Genomic DNA, 17949 nt, shown 5'->3' with positions numbered 1-17949 from the left:
TGACCAACACACTGACGTCACCGGCACCGAGGCACAACCAGCTTTCATCAGAAAACACAACATACCTCCACCCTTCCTTCAATGAGCTCTCGCTTAACACAACTGAAGTCGCAAACGGAGGAGGTTTGGGGTAATTGGCATGTACGCTGAAGAGCGTCTGGGTCAGAGGTGTCCATAAAGTGGCCGATTTTAAGAGTTCGTTATGTCACTGTGGTGGCAGCTATTGCTTAAATTGCTGCTCCATATGCAGTACGATGCGACAGAGCCATACGCCGAACACGATGATCATCCCTCTTGGTAGTGCCCATTGACAGTCGGGAACCAGGTCTTCTTACGACCGTACATTCTACATCCACATCTACATATATACTCCGAAAGCCACCAAGCGGTGTGTGGCGGAGGGTACAATTCGCGCCAATGTCATATTCCCCCCCTCCCCCCCCCCCCCCTCCTCTGTTCCACTCGCGGATCGCGCGAGGGAAAAACGACTGTCTGAATGCCTCAGTACGAGCTCTTATTTCCTTTATCTTTGAATGATGATCATTACGCGATTTGAAAGTTGGTGGTAATAATATATGCTCTACATCTTCGGTGAAGATTGGATTTCAGAATTTAGTGAGCAACCCCTTCTGTTTAGAGCGTCGTCTGTCTGCAAGTGTGTCCCACTTCAAACTTTCTATGAGATTTGTAACGCTCTCGCGGTGACTAAATGTACCAGTCACGAATCTTGCCGCTCTTCTTTGGACCTTCTCAATCTCTTGAATCAACCCAACTGGTAATGGTCCCATACAGACAAACAATACTCTAAGACTGGACGAACTAACGTATTGTAAGCTATTTCCTATGTTGTAGGACTGCATCGCTTCAGGATTCTACCAATAAACCGCAATCTAGAGTACGCCTTACATTCTCGTGACCACCGCTGCCAGCAGTCATGTACAGTGGCTGCATGCCTGCAAGTTTTTCTGCAATATCGCAGAAGGAATACCTAGCTCCTCGTAGCTCTGTTACACATCCTTGTTCAAACTCAGTGAGGTGTTGATAATTGCGTCTTTTCCGCTTTAAAGACTTTCTTGCTTAATATCAACTGACCATGCCCAATCTCAGAGGTAACTAACGCTCACGACCGTTACAGCGTGCATTTAAAGCGAAACTGATTTGCATCCTCGTAGTGGAGCTGTTAGCGCCACTCTTATGCGACAGGCGCGGACTTCGAACAGACGTTATCTTCCAGATCTAAAAGCACGCTTACCGACTTTAGGTTATGTGCACAACTCCTTCTCGGTGTTGCGATTTATTTTTTCATCAGTGTGTAATATCACTGAAGAAGTCAAAAGAATCTTAAATAAAATGAACATTTTCGATATTCTTTTATCTTATGTATTTATTCTGCGTTTTCGGATGAGCTGTACGTTAAGTAATGCCTGTCTGAATAATTCGCGACAAAATGTGTGCATTTCATTGCAATACAGGGTAAAGCAAAGAGATATTAACATTAAATGGGCATTCTCTTTTAGTCTTTTTGCAGATTGAACCATTGCGTCCCGATATTTCATTGAGGGACGAAGGAAGATAAGCGCCTGGGTGGAGGTCTTTCAGCCCCTGGGCACCGTACAAGAAAAAACAAATCAGCGGGATGCACCCTCGCTCCTGACAACTGGTACGAACTACAAGAAGTTTTGTAAGGACGGGGGTCCATTCACGACGATTACAAGGGAAACAGCGGTAGAAAGAGATCTGTGCGAACTGACGAGAATATAAGAGAATATCAGCCTCGTCCAAGGAGCAATGGTATCGGGCCAAACCACATCCTCGCGAGACTTTCTCTAGAGACTAACATTTCTGGTTAGAATTTTGCGCCATGATTTAGGAATAAAGCCATACCAGTTGCAGGTTGTGCAACAGCTCACAGCCGCGTATAAGCAAGCACGTGTGAGTGCTGCACAAATTACCTTGGAAACAGCGCACGTTGAGCCTGACATTGTGTTCATGTTTTCTGACAAAGCAACATCCCACGTGAACGGGCGTGTGAACAAGCAGAGCTGTGTGATCTAGGAGACCGAGCACCCCCTGGGAGTTCGAGAGCACATGCGGGAATCCCCAAGGATAACGTCTGGTGCGCAGCGAGCAAATCTGGAGTGACTGGACCCTTCTTTTCTTAAAAACAAACCGCCAGGGGAGAGAATTGTCTTACCATGCTCAGCACTTTTCTTCAGTGAGAGTACTTTCAGCGAAACGGTTCCTTTTCCCATTACAATCCAATGGCTCGGGATTATCTGAACGACACGTTCGGTAAGCGTTGGACAGGTAGCGGCTGTCCTCTCTCATGGTCGGCACGTTCATCCGACCTGACGCCACGCGATTTTTGGCTGTGGGGCGTGGTCAAGGAGCGTGTCTCTGCCAGCAAACCTGGCAACTTGGACGACTTGAAGCACCGCATCACCAAGATCGTCGTTTCTATCACTTCCCAAACGGCCCTCCGGGAGCTATAGTTAACAATGGACAGATCCTGAATGTTCTTTGAGCGGAATGGGAGCGAAATTTAAACCCAGTAACCAAAGCCCTGCCTTGCAATTTTAGGCAATGAAAAATCCATTTTGCCTCCTTGAGTTATTTGAAAACCAATACACAAATATTAATCAGCGACGGGAGAGAAGAAAGCACTGCTAAAAAGTCCGATCGCCTGCCATCAGAATTGCACACGGCATAAAATCATATTAAAAGAACGGAAAGAAAGATCTACCACCTCCATGAAAAAGGAGAATGTCGAAAAGGTAATCTTTATTGGACGCCAGCTATAATTCCGGCTACGCGACGGAAGAAAATACAGCAAGGAGTGTTAAATCCAGCTTTAAAGACAATTGTAAAAAAATCAGTTTATTTCCTCATTACACGAATTTTCTCTATGAGGAAAGCCGTTTGTTTCTCTTAACACATAATAACATAAATATTTCAGTTCCTTCCTTCGCAGTATTCCAACTTTGCTGATTTTCAGCACTTCTGAGCGCTCGTAGTGGGCTTAATAAATATTAAGTCTTATATAATATTGTTTCTTGACATCGCGAGGTCGGACATACGCAGTGTGTAATTGTTTATAGTTGCTGGATTCAGATAATGATGATTTTACATTATTTCATCGAGCTCTACAATCAGACTGAATTTATTCTGCCTACACAAAATTTATGACCTTGTATTCTACATGGTGTAGATTGTTCACGTAAAAAAATAATCTTATCCTGTGACATGAAGATGGTAAATAACTTTAGTTGCCGGCCGCTGTGGTCGAGCGGTTCTAGGCGCTTCAGTCTGGAACCGCGCGACCGCTACGGTCACAGGTTCGAATCCTGCCTCGGGTATGGATGTGTGTTATGTCCTTAGGTTAGTTAGGTTTAAGTAGTTCTAAGTCCTAGGGGACTGATGGCCTCAGATGTTAAGTCCCATAGTGCTCAGAGCCATTTGAACCATAACTTTAGTGAAACTAGTAATCAATAAAAAAAATAAACAGCGATCTTGACTAATAAAGGACTTTTTTCTGAATCCAGTATCTGTTCTTGCAATGTAATCTAAAATATGGCTAATGATGTTATGATTTTCATTTTGCCAGTAGACGGTACGACTGTGTAGAGCTACACTATGTGATCAAAAGTATCCGGACACCTGGCTGTAAATGATTTACAAGTTCGAGACGCCCTCCATCGGTAATGCTGGAATTCAATATGGTGTTGGCCCACCATTAGCTTTGATGACAGCTTCCATTCTCGCAGGCATACGTTCAGTCAGGTGCTGGAAGGTTTTTTGGGGAGTGCTGCACTGAGGAGAGGTATCGATGTCGGTCGGTGAGGCCTGGCACGAAGTCTGCGTTCCATAACATCCCAAAGGTGTTCTAAGGATTCAGGTGAGGACTCTGTGCAAGCCAGTCCATTCCAGGGATGTTATTGTCGTGTAACCACTTCGCCACAGGCAGTGCATTATGAACAGGTGCTCGATCGTGTTGAAAGATGCAATCGCCACCACAGAGTTGCTCTTCAGCAGTGGGAGGCACAGTACTTGCAGTGCATCCTGATGTAGTTTGGAATTCCTGTGTGATGGTCTGGATACATGTCTGCCTATTACACATTACGACCCTCTTCAACTGCCGCCGGTCTTAGTCAACAGACGAGGTCGGACTGAACGCTTTTGTGCTGTACTTGTCCCTTCGCGTTTCCACTTCACTATCACATCGGAAACAGTGGACCTAGGGATGTTTAGGAGTGTGGAAATCTTGTGTACAGACGTATGACACAAGTGATACTACCCACATTCGAAGTCCGTGAGTTCCGCGGAGCGCCCCATTCTACTGTCTCACGATGTCTAATGACTACTGAGGTCGCTGATATGGAGTACCTGGCAGTAAGTGGCAGCACAATGCACCTAACATGAAAAACGTATGTTTTTGGGGGTGTCCGGATACTTTTGATCACATAGTGTACGTCGTTTACAGTTCTGTTCAGCTGTAGTTCCGTTTGTATGAAGGTAGAACACACCTCCAAAGAAGGCAATAGTGTCCGACAAATGTTAAAGAAACTGGATATTTTCATCATTGGATTTGTGAATAACACACAGCAGCATCGAGATACATGCTCCTATGATCATCGTCCTCTATCAGAAGCGCCCAAGAACATATCACAATTCAGGATAAAGTATTTGGTACTGATCAGGAAAAGTAACAGATTCATAAGTGTCCGTATATTGACTGCTAGGGATACACCAGTGAGTGAGTCAACAGTGAGACGGCGCCTGGCAGAAAACAACCGACAGGGTTATGTAGCAGCAAGCAGACGATTGTTGCGTCTTGTTACCAAAAACTTCAGTAGGCTGCCACACACCAACACTGAACTGCAGGGGATTGGTAAAGAGTCTTATTCACTGATGAATTGAAGAGAATACTTGGAAGTAAACTCAGCCAATTCGTGCGCGGTTACCCAGTGAACGCTTGAATCCTCAGTGTGTAATTCCAACTGTGAAGCGTGGAGGAGGTTCTATGATGGTACGCGGTCTTTTGGAGGGAATGAAGTCGGAGATCTGGTACAGGTAGATGGAAAAATGAACCAAAAGGATTATCATGCATGTTTTCCTGCGACATGCCAAGACATCTGGTTTGCGTCTGATTGGGTATGGGTTTGTCTTGCGGCAATACAACGACTTCAAACATACATGACGCTAGTGTACAAACAAAGTGAAATCTTTGGAGAGACAGCCCTTTCACTGTAACCTAGTCGAGCCACGAGTTGGACAGGACGATCCGAGAGGTGTTGCGGCAAGATTGGAGATTCCAGCTGAAACCCTGGCAAAACTGATCCCTATCATGACGAGAGTATGCAAGGCAGTGATTAAAGCTAAGGGTGGCTACTCTGAGGGATCGAAAATTTAATAGTTGCATTTACCTAGGTATTGTTTGAGCTTAATAAACATTTAGAAAACAATAAAATACAGTTTTATAATGTATTTCATTTCCATTGTCGATAATCACTCGGTGTTTCCATACTTAAAGAGGATGGAAAGAGGATAGTGTATGCGTGATGGAGTATGGTAAGTGTTGGAGGCATACTGACCTGCCCGCAGCATCTTCGTGAGCCGCTCTTTGAGGCTCGCGTACAGCTCGTCATCTGAAGCTTTAGTCGTCTGCTCCACCGTGAAGTAAATGCCGCCGCCCTTTTCGTGGATCTCCAGATATGACGCCCCGGCCAGCTGCAACATACGCTGACACTGAAGCAAGTGCGAAAGCAACTTCGAAAAGGCAAAGAAATCGCCTGACCTGGCAAACTCATAAAAAAAAGAGAAAAGAAAACATGTCTTTTTCGGGAAAGATTTAAGAGTTTAACGTCAAGTGTTATATTTAGTAGCTTCTTCAGTAATCGTGCCTAATTATATAGTGAATGGAATACTGCTGCAAACTGCTTTGTAAGCCGCAAACATATTTCGCAGTAGCCAGCCAGTTAATCACGTTTCTTCCTAAGTAAATTTCTCATTAATCGTAACGCTACGAAACGTATCGTCATTCTCACTGCCACTGTGTACATGGCATAAAGTTTCTTGCTCTTCAGAAATGGGTAACACGATTTATGCATCTACACAAATGCGTCAGAGATCTATTCTACTCTCGTAGGATCCCTGCAGTGCAGTTGGACGAAATCGTGTGTAAATATAACATCAAATCAAAGATTATTGTTCTGGTCTACTAGCATTTTCCAACTTTTAACAAAGTTTAATGGAAGTAAAAACGACAAATTGTACTTTTCTGAATTTTGCGTCAACGCGTAGATTAATTGCCGGAACCGAGGTAATAAATTTAAAGTCATGTTGCATTGTAAATCCAGTAGCATTGTTCATTGAAAGCTAAGTACTTCAATGGGTTACATTGTTGTTGTTGTTGTCTTCAGCCCTGAGACTGGTTTGATGCAGCTCTCCATGCTACTCTATCCTGTGCAAGATTCTTCATCTCCCAGTACCTACTGCAACCTACATCCTTCTGAATCTGCTTAGGGTATTCATCTCTTGGTCTCCCTCTACGATTTTTACCGTCCACGCTGCCCTCCAATGCTAAATTTGTGATCCCTTGATGCCTCAAAACATGTCCTACCAACCGATCTCTTCTTCTAGTCAAGTTGTGCCACAAACTTCTCTTCTCCCCAATCCTATTCAATACCTCCTCATTAGTTACGTAATCTATCCACCTTATCTTCAGTATTCTTCTGTAGCACCACATTTCGAAAGCTTCTATTCTCTTCTTGTCCAAACTAGTTATCGTCCATGTTTCACTTCCATACAAGGCTACACTCCAAACAAATACTTTCAGAAACGACTTCCTCATACATAAATCTATATTCGATGTTAACAAATTTCTCTTCTTCAGAAACGTTTTCCTTGCCATTGCCAGTCTACATTTTATATCTTCTCTACTTCTACCATCATCAGTTATTTTGCTCCCCAAATAACAAAACTCCTTTACTACTTTAAGTGTCTCATTTCCTAATCTAATTCCCTCAGCATCACCCGACTTAATTTGACAACATTCCATTATCCTCGTCTTCCTTTTGTTGATGTTCATCTTATATCCTCCTTTCAAGACACTGTCCATTCCGTTCAACTGCTCTTGCAAGTCCTTTGCCGTCTCTGACAGAATTACAATGTCATCGGCGAACCTCAAAGTTTTTATTTCTTCTCCATGAATTTTAATACCTACTCCAAATTTTTCTTTTGTTTCCTTTACTGCTTGCTCAATATACAGATTGAATAACATCGGGGAGAGGCTACAACCCTGTCTCACTCCTTTCCCAACCAATGCTTCCCTTTCATGCCCCTCGACTCTTATGACTGCCATCTGGTTTCTGTACAAATTGTAAATAGCCTTTCGCTCCCTGTATTTTACGCCTGCCACCTTTAGAATTTGAAAGATAGTATTCCAGTCAACATTGTCAAAAGCTTTCTCTAAGTCTACGAATGCTAGAAACGTAGGTTTGCTTTCCTTAATCTTCCTTCTAAGATAAGTCGTAAGGTCAGTATTGCCTCACGTGTTCCAACATTTCTACGGAATCCAAACTGATCTTCCCCAAAGTCAGCTTCTACCAGTTTTTCCATTCATCTGTAAATAATTTGCAGTAGTATTTTGCAGGTGTGAATTATTACACTGATAGTTCGGTAATTTTCACATCTGTCAACACCTGCTTTCTTTGGGATTGGAATTATTATATTCTTCTTGAAGTCTGAGGGTATTTCGCCTGTCTCATACATCTTGCTCACCAGCTGGTAGAGTTTTGTCATGACTGCCTCTCCCAAGGCTGTCAGTAGTTCTAATGGAATGTTGTCTACTCCGGGGGCCTTGTTTCGACTCAGGTCTTTCAGTGCTCTGTCAAACTCTTCACGCAGTATCGTATCTCCCATTTCGTCTTCATCTACATCCTCTTCCATTTCCATAATATTGTCCTCAAGTACATCGCTCTTGTATAAACCTTCTATATACTCCTTCCACCTTTCTGCCTTCCCTTCTTTGCTTAGAACTGGGTTTCCATCTGAGCTCTTGATATTCATACACGTGGTTCTCTTTTCTCCAAAGGTCTCTTTAATTTTCTTGTAGGCAGTATCTATCTTACGCCTAGTGAGATAAGCCTCAACGTCATTACATTTGTCCTCTAGCCGTCCCTGCTTAGCCATTTTGCGCTTCCTGTCGATCTCATTTTTGAGACGTTTGTATTCCTTTTTGCCTGCTTCATTTACTGCATTTTTATATTTTCTCCTTTCATCAATTAAATTCAATATTTCTTCTGTTACCCAAGGCTTTTAGCAGCCCTCGTCTTTTTACCTACTTTATCCTCTGCTGCCTTCACTACTTCATCCCTCAGAGCTACCCATTCTTCTTCTGCTGTATTTCTTTCCCTATTCCTGTCAATTGTTCCCTTATGCTCTCCCTGAAACTCTGTACAACCTCTGGTTCTTTCAGTTTATCCAGGTCCCATCTCCTTAAATTCCCACCTTTTTGCAGTTTCTTCATTTTTAATCTACATGGGTTACGTAGCTTCAGCAAATTAGTCAGCACCACCGGTCTCCTCTTTTTAACAGACGTCTTACACCACGTAAGCTCGAAACCTAGTCTTAAATGCTGCAAATCCTTCACAAAGAAGAGAGAGCCTGATTTGTACACATTTGGTTTAAATACATCAGCTACGTGACAGAAAACAGCAATGTTGTATTTACAATATTATGATTCGTTGCAGTAACTCTCTGGAAAATAATTGTACAAACTGTGTTCACACCAAGTAAATCCGCGGAATGAGAAATGTTTCATATGTGTTCCCACCTCGCACCGTATGAGGCTACATAATGCACCTGAAAACATTGTACGAGGCGTGTTTTTTTGAGTAAGTACCGTTTTGAAACGAAAAAAAGTCGTGCTAAGATATCTCAATAATTTTATTTTTGCATGAAAGCCTGTACTTTAATCTACGCACTGACGCCATTACAGTCTGATTCTTCCTTGTTTACGTTGTGTACTGAGTGTTTAAGATGCCTCCGATAATCGTGAGTCCCGCTGACTGTGAAGTACGGTCTGTTATAAGATTTCTTAGTGCTAAAGACCTAAAAGCGATAGATATTCACCGTGAGATCCGTGCAGTTTACGGAATGGTAAGAAAGTGGGTGAGAGCATTTAAAGATGGCGGCACAAATGTGCATAATGAACAACGGAGTGGGCGTCCTTCGGTCCTTAATGAAAGTTTGGCGCAGGAAGTGGACACTAAGGTGAGAGAAAACAGACGCTTTACGATTTCCTCCTTGCGGGATGACTTTCCTAATGTTTCTCGTAGTGTTTTGTATGGAATTGTGACCGAGCACTTGAATTACCGAAAAAAATTGTGCGCACGTTGGGTACCGAAAATAGTAACGGATGTGCACAAAACAAAACGTTTAAGACAGTGCACAGACTTTCTTTGAGCGGTACCACAACGGCGGTGATGGTTTCTTAAGCCAAATTGTTACGGGCGATGAAACATGGGTGGCCTACGTCACAACAGAATCAAAGCAACAGTCCATGGAAGTGGAGCAAGGGCATCGTTTTGCTGCAAGACAATGCCCGTCCGCATGTGGCGAATCAGACCAAAGATCTCATCACATCTTTTCGGTGATAAACTCTAGATCATCCTCCGTACAGCCCCGATCTTGCGCCCAGTGACTACCATCTGTTCCTGCACTTAAAGAAACAACTGGTCAGTCAGCGTCTTCAAGATGATGACGAAGTCAAAACAGTGGTGATGCAGTGGTTAACAAGTCAGGCGGCAGACTTCTATGAGGAGGGTATTCGAAAACTGGTACAACGTCATGACAATTGCCTCAATATTGACGGAAGTTATGTAGAAAAGTAAATTAAGGTACAGGCTCTCATGTAAAAAAAAAGAAATATTGAGATATCTTAGCACGTCTCTTTTTAAATTTCAAAACGTTTCTTAAAAAAACATGCCTCGTAGAACATGATAATTTTTGTGGTCCATATGTTATGGTGTGGGGATGTAAAATTCTGCATGTGGATCTTTGAACACGGCGCACCCACCGGTCAACGTTAACGTGACACTGTATTCGTTGCACATGTGCGTCTCTGCAGGGTTGCCTTCGGCGCTGACTACATTTTTCGGGAACCGTACCTCCATCAGGAAAAACAGAACCCTTATAGGATCACTGACTTGTCCGTCCGTCTGTCTGTCTGTGCTTCTGTTAACACTCCTCTTTCTCAGCAAGGGGTAGGCGTATCAAGTTGAAATTTATATCACATACTATCGTCTACAGTCCCTTGGCGGTGTAGGTAATTTAAGCTTCTACATCGATGCAATCAAAAGATACGGCCATTTATGTTACATCTTTTGATATCTTGTCAATGTCGATATCGATAATAGGCAAAAATCGCCGAAATTCTCGATTCTCGAGATGGATGAACTATCTGCGTACTCAATTAAGTTTGGACAGAAACCTCGGCGCGCGAGATGCGCGACCGCATCTAACTGCGCATGTGAGGGAGCAAGAGGATATTCGGAGAATGTTAAATCTCACAGAGCACGTGCGGAATGCGTTGGGAAGACGTATTAGTCCGCAGCTCGTTGTCGTGCGGTAGCGTTCTCGCTTCTCACGCCCGGGTTCCCGGGTTCGATTCCCGGCGGGGTCAGGGATTTTCTCTGTCTCGTGATGACTGGGTGTTGTGTGATGTCCTTAGGTTAGTTAGGTTTAAGTAATTCTAAGTTCTAGGGGACTGATGACCATAGATGTTAAGTCCCATAGTGCTCAGAGCCATTTGAACCATTTGAAGACGTATTGCAGTACATCCACATGCTCCAACGACCATCCAGCAGTTGTCAACAATGGAACGCCCCATCCTTGGAACTCCTTACCAAACGCGTGGCCAGGATAGTAGCTCGTTGCAGAGCATGTATTGCCGTCCGTGATGATCACACACCCTATTAAGAGAATCGTGTCCCGCCGTCTGTAATATCCAGGGGATCATCATAGCTCGCAGCGAGTTCGGTGGAATTATTATTGTATCTGAATAAAGGTGACATTTCTGTACGCGTCATTGGGCATTTCTTCCAGTTTTCTTCTGTACTATACTGCAGCAGTTCTTTCTATGAACACTCCAAGTCGGCAGTGAAACATCATGAGAAAGTTTACTTCTTCCTTAAGTTTCGCCCACCGTTGTATTATTTTGCAAGTTAAAGAACAAATCTCGTTATGTGAAATACTTTGTATGTACGAGACGTGTTTTTCAAGTAAGGTCCGTTTGAACATAAGCACACAACTAAATGTTATTTCAAAAAAGTAAATTTATTTTCAGAAAGTACATATTTCACTCTACTTTTCGACATAGTTGCCAAGTTTGTTCAAACACGTATCATACATTTTAACCAATTTTAAAATACCCTCTTAATATAAACTTGCTGCTTGCTCCGATAACCAAGAGTTCGCAGCCGTTTTGACGTCGTCGTCATCACTGTAACGGTTTCCACTGAGGTGTCGTTTGAGGTGGAGGAACAGACGGTAATCGCTCGGCGCAAGATCAGAACTGTAGGGTGGGTGGTCTAACTTCCTAGCCAAAACTGTCCAATAAATCGCGGGTCTGACCTGCAGTGTGAGGTCTTGCATTGTCATGGAGGACAATGCCCTTTGTCAGCATGGTGCGTCTTTTGTTTAGATTCGCTCTGCGTAGCTTTCTCAGGGTTTGGTAGTATGCTTCTGCATTGATAGTAGTTCCTCGTTGCACGAAGTCGACCAACAAAACACCATGCCTATCCCAAAACACCGACGCCATGATTTTGCGCTGGGACAGAGTTTATTTGGCCTTCACCTTTACAGGCGAGTGTGTGTGTCTCCATTCCATGGCTCTGTTGCTTCGATTCGGGCGTGATATGCGAAACCCACGTTTCCTCTCCAGTTACGATCTGACTCAAGAAGCCGTCACTTTCTTGGTGATAACAAGTCAAGAACTTCATCGCACACTCAAATCTTTGGTTTTTGTGGTCCGCTGTTAGGAGTTTCAGGACCCAACGGGAGCACAGTTTCCTAAACTGTAGGTGTTCAGAAACAATGTTGTAGAACACTGATCTCGACGCGTCAGGAAATTCGTTTGAGAGACCTCTTATTGTGAAGCACCTGTTCTCAAGAATCCTCGCTTCAACTGAAGTCACCAAATCGTCTGTAATCAAGAAAGGGCCACCGGAGCGGTCCTCATCATGGACGTTGTCACAGCCGTCTGTGAATTCTCGTACCCACTTACGCTCCTTGCTTTCACTCATAATAGTACCACCGTACACTTCACAAATCTGTCGATGAATTTCTGCAGCGGAGAGGTTCCTTGCTGACAAAAACCGTATCACTGAGCGAACCTCATACGTGGCGGGCGAGTTAATAGTCTTGAACATTTTGAAAGCACAGAAGAGAACCGCACAGGTTAGCTACAGAGCTGAAACTCAGGACAGTTGTTCCCGAGGCATGCCGGTACACGACGCACGCGCTCGTTGAGGTATGTCTACAACAAAACGGACCTTACTTAAAAAAACACGCCTCGTAATTTGTGTTAACTGGTGTAAGGAAATATGCAGATGAAGATGTAACTTTCACAGTTCATGAAGGCTGTTTAGGCTTTAACATCGCGTTGGCTACAAGCTTAACGTTAGTATCAAGGGCAATTGAATCACGCCCTCCCAAATGCGAGTCTAGTGTCTTACCAGTGCGTCACTAAACATTCCTTTTGTATGCTCTGGAATGACACCAGAGAATGCTACTACGGCTCTTCTGTTGTACGCAAACTGAAGGCATTTTTAAATAGTGTCGGGAAGTTATAGCGACTGTTTACTAGGTACATTGTTATAGTAATATGTATTGCACGTTACGGATTGACATACACATTGTGAAAATGTCTTACAAGGGGACTGCACTTAATCCTCATCATCGATTTTGTCCAAATTTATGGTACATGCCGGTCTTGGCCAGAAGTGAAAATGACAGAACTGGGAATTCCAGATGGCCAGCTCATTAGAAAAAATAGCATTTTTGGCGCGGACGGGGCGAGGCATGAACCATTTATGTTGGCGTAGATTCTAGGCAGCGGTTGCCGCAGCGGAAAGAGTACAAACATAACCCAAGGGTCGTGGGACCGATTCCCCATTATAACTGCCCACGTCGTGCTGTGCCGACTCCACTGTAGCTTGAATGGATTTTTAAGTTTGTTTTATATGCCCGACTTCTAATTTCACCACCCAAGTCTCCAGGGTGAAGCAGTTATTGCCCGATGACGACACGCAATACAGTTTGTTAAAGCAGAGTTCGCCGTTATTAATTATGTTTTTAGATTTAATTTTATTACTCGTACAGAGACTCAACGTTCGTTTGTTTAACGGCGCGTTGTCAAAATAAGTTGTTGATATTGTTGTTGTGGTCTTCAGTCCAAACACTGGTTTCATGCAGCTCTCCAAGCTACTCTATCCTGTGCAAGCTTCTTCATCTCCCAGTACCTACTGCAACCCACATCCTTCTGAATCTGCTTAGTGTAGTCATCTCTTGGTCTCCCTCTACGGTTTTTACCCTCCACGCTGCCCTCCAATACTAAATTGATGATCCCTTGGTGCCTCAGAATATGTCCTACCAACCGATCCCTTCTTCTGGTCAAGTTGTGCCACAAACTTCTCTTCTCCCCAATCCTATTCAATACTTCCTCATTAGTTATGTGATCTACCCATCTAATCTTCAGCATTCTTCTGTAGCACCACATTTCGAAAGCTTCTATTCTCTTCCTGTCCAAACTAGTTATCGTCCATGTTTCACTTCCATACATGGCTACACTCCATACAAATACTTTCAGAAATGACTTCCTGACACTTAAATCTATACTCGATGTTAACAAATTTCTTTTCTTCAGAAACGCTTTCCTTGCCATTGCCAGTCTACATTTTATATCCTCTCTACTTCGACCATCATCAGTTATTTTGCTCCCCAAATAGCAAAACTCCTTTAGTACTTTAAGTGTCTCATTTCCTAATCTAATTCCCTCAGTATCACTCGACTTAATTCGACTACATTCCATTATCCTCGTTTTGCTTTTGTTGATGTTCATCTTATATCCTCCTTACAAGACACTATCCATTCCGTTCAACTGCTCTTCCAAGTCCTTTGCCGTCTCTGACAGAATTACAATGTCATCGGCAAACCTCAAAGTTTGTATTTCTTCTCCATGGATTTTAATACCTACTACGAATTTTTCTTTTGTTTCCTTCACTGCTTGCTCAAGATACAGATTGAATAACATCGGGGAGAGACTACAACCCTGTCTCACTCCCTTCCCAACCTCTGCTTCCCTTTCATGTCCCTCGACTCTTATGACTGGCATCTGGTTTCTGTACAAATTGTAAATAGCCTTTCGTTCCCTGTATTTTACCCCTGCCACCTTATGAAATTCTAATGTCTTTGCAATACATAATGTCGACTATTGAGTGAAAGTTCGTACCTATTTTGCCATTTTAGAGAAGAGAAACCTTAAGCGCTTCTGCTTCAATAGTCTCAGTATCAAATGTTCACTAATTTCAATTTACTTCCTATCTCAATTCAGTATTCAACAAAAATTATATATCATTGTCATTTCAGAGATATTACGTCGGTTCCACACTAACGGAATAACACGTAATTGTCATTTAACATCACTTTTATTAATAATCCTTTTTCTTATGACGTTAATGTTAATGAATGATCACTATCTAGGAGGAAAGAGCGATTGATCCTAATCATGAGATAATAGCTTTTAATAAGCCCGCAATCGTTAATTAAATAAAAAGTCACGTTCATGGATGATATGCGAACAACTTTCGTGACGTACGTTTTCACGTATTTGTCAAAACTAATCCTGTTGCCCACAATTCAAATTAACACTGACGTTAACCATTTTTGTCGGAACATCGAATTATGTGAAAGTTTATTCTAATCCCCGAATTAATTCCTTTCAGATAATCGCACGACCGAACAGCAGAACGGAACACAAACGACTTGTTCTAACAACCGAACAACGCAACGACGTTACATTACGACAATGTCCGCCCAATGAACATCTCTTTGACTTTATCTTCTCTACTCTGCTTAATTAAATTATTTCTTATTACAATTTATTCAGCTATTTAACGAAAACATGTAACAAAAATAAAATAAATTTATCCCAACGTAAAAGATCCCTAATACCAAGCAGAAACTTATCGTATCTTCAGTTTTTTACGTCACTGACACTGCAAATAAGCCGAAATGATGCTCAATATGTAGAATTTATTAATATTTTCATAAAACCATAAAGGACATCGTAATAAAATCGGTCTATTAGCCATGGACGACTCTAGGCGTCACAAATTACACCGTAGGGGTATCATATTGCCTCTAATATGTCTGAAGATCGGGATGTTGCGCTGACAAGCAGATGATGGGGTGCATTAGCACAGAGCGATGTGCCATTAAGTTCAGATGAGGCCCTATGAAACAACCGTAGCAATAGATTTAGTTTCTGTATCAACGGCAACATCGCAGTAAGACGAGGGCATGTTTACCAGTGCAGTCCACCTGGCTACAAGCCAGCGGGCACAGACAACCGGCCTGTCGCAGAAGGTCGCCACGTTCGTAAACTCGTCTCTGGTCTATCCAGCTAAACCAGCACCTGCTGCTGGGCTACCTTCCCATGGTCTACGAGTATGTCGTCGATAGACGCCACATAAATGCAGGAGAACGGCAGTAACATGATTATGCTACGAAAGGTGCGCAACTCCAGAACAGTAGTTAAAAAATGGTTGAAATGGCTTTGAGCACTATGGGACTTAACATCTGAGGTCATCGGTACCCTAGAACTTAGAACTACTTAAACCCAACTAACCTAAGGACATCACACACATCCATGCCCGAGGCAGGATTCGAACCTGCGACCGTAGCGGTCGCGCGGTTCCAGACTGAAGCGCCTAGAACCGCTCGGCCACACGGACCGTCTCGAACAATGTAACTGGCATGGAACGTGGGTACAAGCTTGGTATTCATCTAATCGGATGTGGTAAACCGCCTAACAACCAATCCGGGCTGGTTAGCACACTAACCGTCATAGCTAAATCAGCCGAGCGGATTTGATAAGGAGCCTGCGTGCCTCCTCGAATCCCGGAAGCGGAGTGCTATCGCTCACGGTTGCCAGGGCGAGTCAGAATTAAAGAGAGTAGTAATAGAAGAAACGCGAACCTTCATGGCGAACTCGTGGGAACGGTCGCCGGCCCAGACGGGGTGGGTGTGCGCGTCCACGAAGCCGGGCATGACGCAGCGGCCGCTCGCGTCTATCCGGGCGTCGAACTGCTGGCCCTCGTAGCGCCGGCACACCGCTTCTGAGTCGCCCACCGCCGCGATCCTTCCCTGCCTGCACACACAAACAGCGTTGCTCCATCTTCTGCCATACATCGTTTGCCGTATGCAGCACCTTCATCGTTCGAGTGAATTTCGTGCCTGCGAATAAAGTAAAAATCATAAATAAAAACCATTACACGTTGAACGTTGTGAAATTTGGCTCACAATGGGAGGTCACGATGTTCGGATCACGAATTTTCATCAAACTTTACACACTTTTAGTAGCCCATCATGGCTCAAATGGTTCAAATGGCTCTGAGCACTATGCGACTTAACTTCTGAGGTCATGAGTCGCCTAGAACTTAGAACTAATTAAACCTAAGTAACCTAAAGACATCACACACATCCATGCCCAAGGCAGAATTCGAACCTGCGACCGTAGCGGTCGCTCGGTTCCTGACTGTAGCGTCTAGAACCGCACGGCCACTCCGGCCGGCAGCCCATTATGACACCTTAAAGTACAAGTAGTAAGGCGTAAGGTAAGGCGCCAAATTTCGTCCCCCGATCTCTTTTTAGCCTCTAAATACCATATCTTTAAATCAATTATTCCCAAAAAACTTATATAACAACAACAACAAAGCCTACACATCGTACTTAGATCAAAATATATCAGAAACGATTTGTTATCTTTACAGAAAAAAACTTCAAAAACAATGCACTTTTACTAAACTTGACAAAGTGGTCCTATTTTCACCCCCTACTAATACGTCTTGTAAAAGAGGTATTAACAGAATGAGATTTTCACTCTGCAGCGGAGTGTGCGCTGATATGAAACTTTCCTGGCGGATTAAAACTGTCTGCCGGACCGAGACTCGAACGCGGGACCTTTACCTTTCTCGGGCAAGTGCTCTCAAAGGCAAAGGTCCCGAGTTCGAGTCTCGGTCCGGCACACAATTTTAAACCGCCAGCAAAGTTTCATATCAGCGCACACTCAGCTGCAGAGTGAAAATCTCATTCTGGAAACATCCCCCAGGCTGTGGCTAAGCCATGTCTCCGCAATATCCTTTCTTTCAGGACTGCTAGTTCTGCATGGTTCGCAGGAGAGCTTCTGTAAAGTTTGGAAGGTAGGAGACGAGGCACTGGCAGAAGTAAAGCTGTGAGGACGGGGCGTGAGTCGTGCTTGGGTAGCTCAGTTGGGCAGTGTTGCGAGGCGGTCATGCGTCAGAGCGCTGCGGGCGAGGCGCGCACGCTGTGTTTGTGTTTACTTCGGCCGCTGTAAGTGCCGTTTTTCCCTTATAGACCACCATGGAGCACAACTAACGGAAGAAGACATTACGTTTCAACTTTTGTTCCGACTTCGCCCGACCCAAGGCCCTGGATGTAGAACGATTTATTCGTGATGAAGTTAAAATACCACAAACGGATCTAATTGGTATCCACTTGTCCATAGTAAGCAGTAGCGTCTACGTCAAAATGATCAACGATGCGGCGTGCGACAAGGTGCTTCAAGAGGCAAAACGTGGACTGCGCTTCTGTCATTCCGACGGCAACGTCGGACCTGTTACCGTCGTCCACGCAGGTCTCGGCACA

At 43.7% G+C, this 17949-nt stretch overlaps 1 protein-coding gene across 2 annotated transcripts in view; it reads right to left on the bottom strand.

Annotated features, from left to right (window-relative positions):
* The window catches only part of LOC126334905 (probable imidazolonepropionase), a 149508-nt gene that overhangs the window by 73975 nt on the left and 57584 nt on the right, over window positions 1-17949 (bottom strand). For both annotated transcript variants that reach the window (XM_049997616.1, XM_049997615.1), the window contains exons 3-4: window positions 16261-16432; window positions 5592-5727 (exon numbers count right to left, since the gene is read on the bottom strand). In XM_049997616.1, coding sequence (XP_049853573.1) covers window positions 5592-5727; window positions 16261-16432 — 308 coding nt within the window. The remainder of the gene's footprint in view (window positions 1-5591; window positions 5728-16260; window positions 16433-17949) is intronic.

This window comes from Schistocerca gregaria, chromosome 2 (assembly GCF_023897955.1).
Source record: "Schistocerca gregaria isolate iqSchGreg1 chromosome 2, iqSchGreg1.2, whole genome shotgun sequence".
NCBI lineage: Eukaryota > Metazoa > Arthropoda > Insecta > Orthoptera > Acrididae > Schistocerca > Schistocerca gregaria.
Note: the sequence above shows the minus strand (reverse complement) of the source record. Positions and strands in the feature narration are given on the sequence as shown.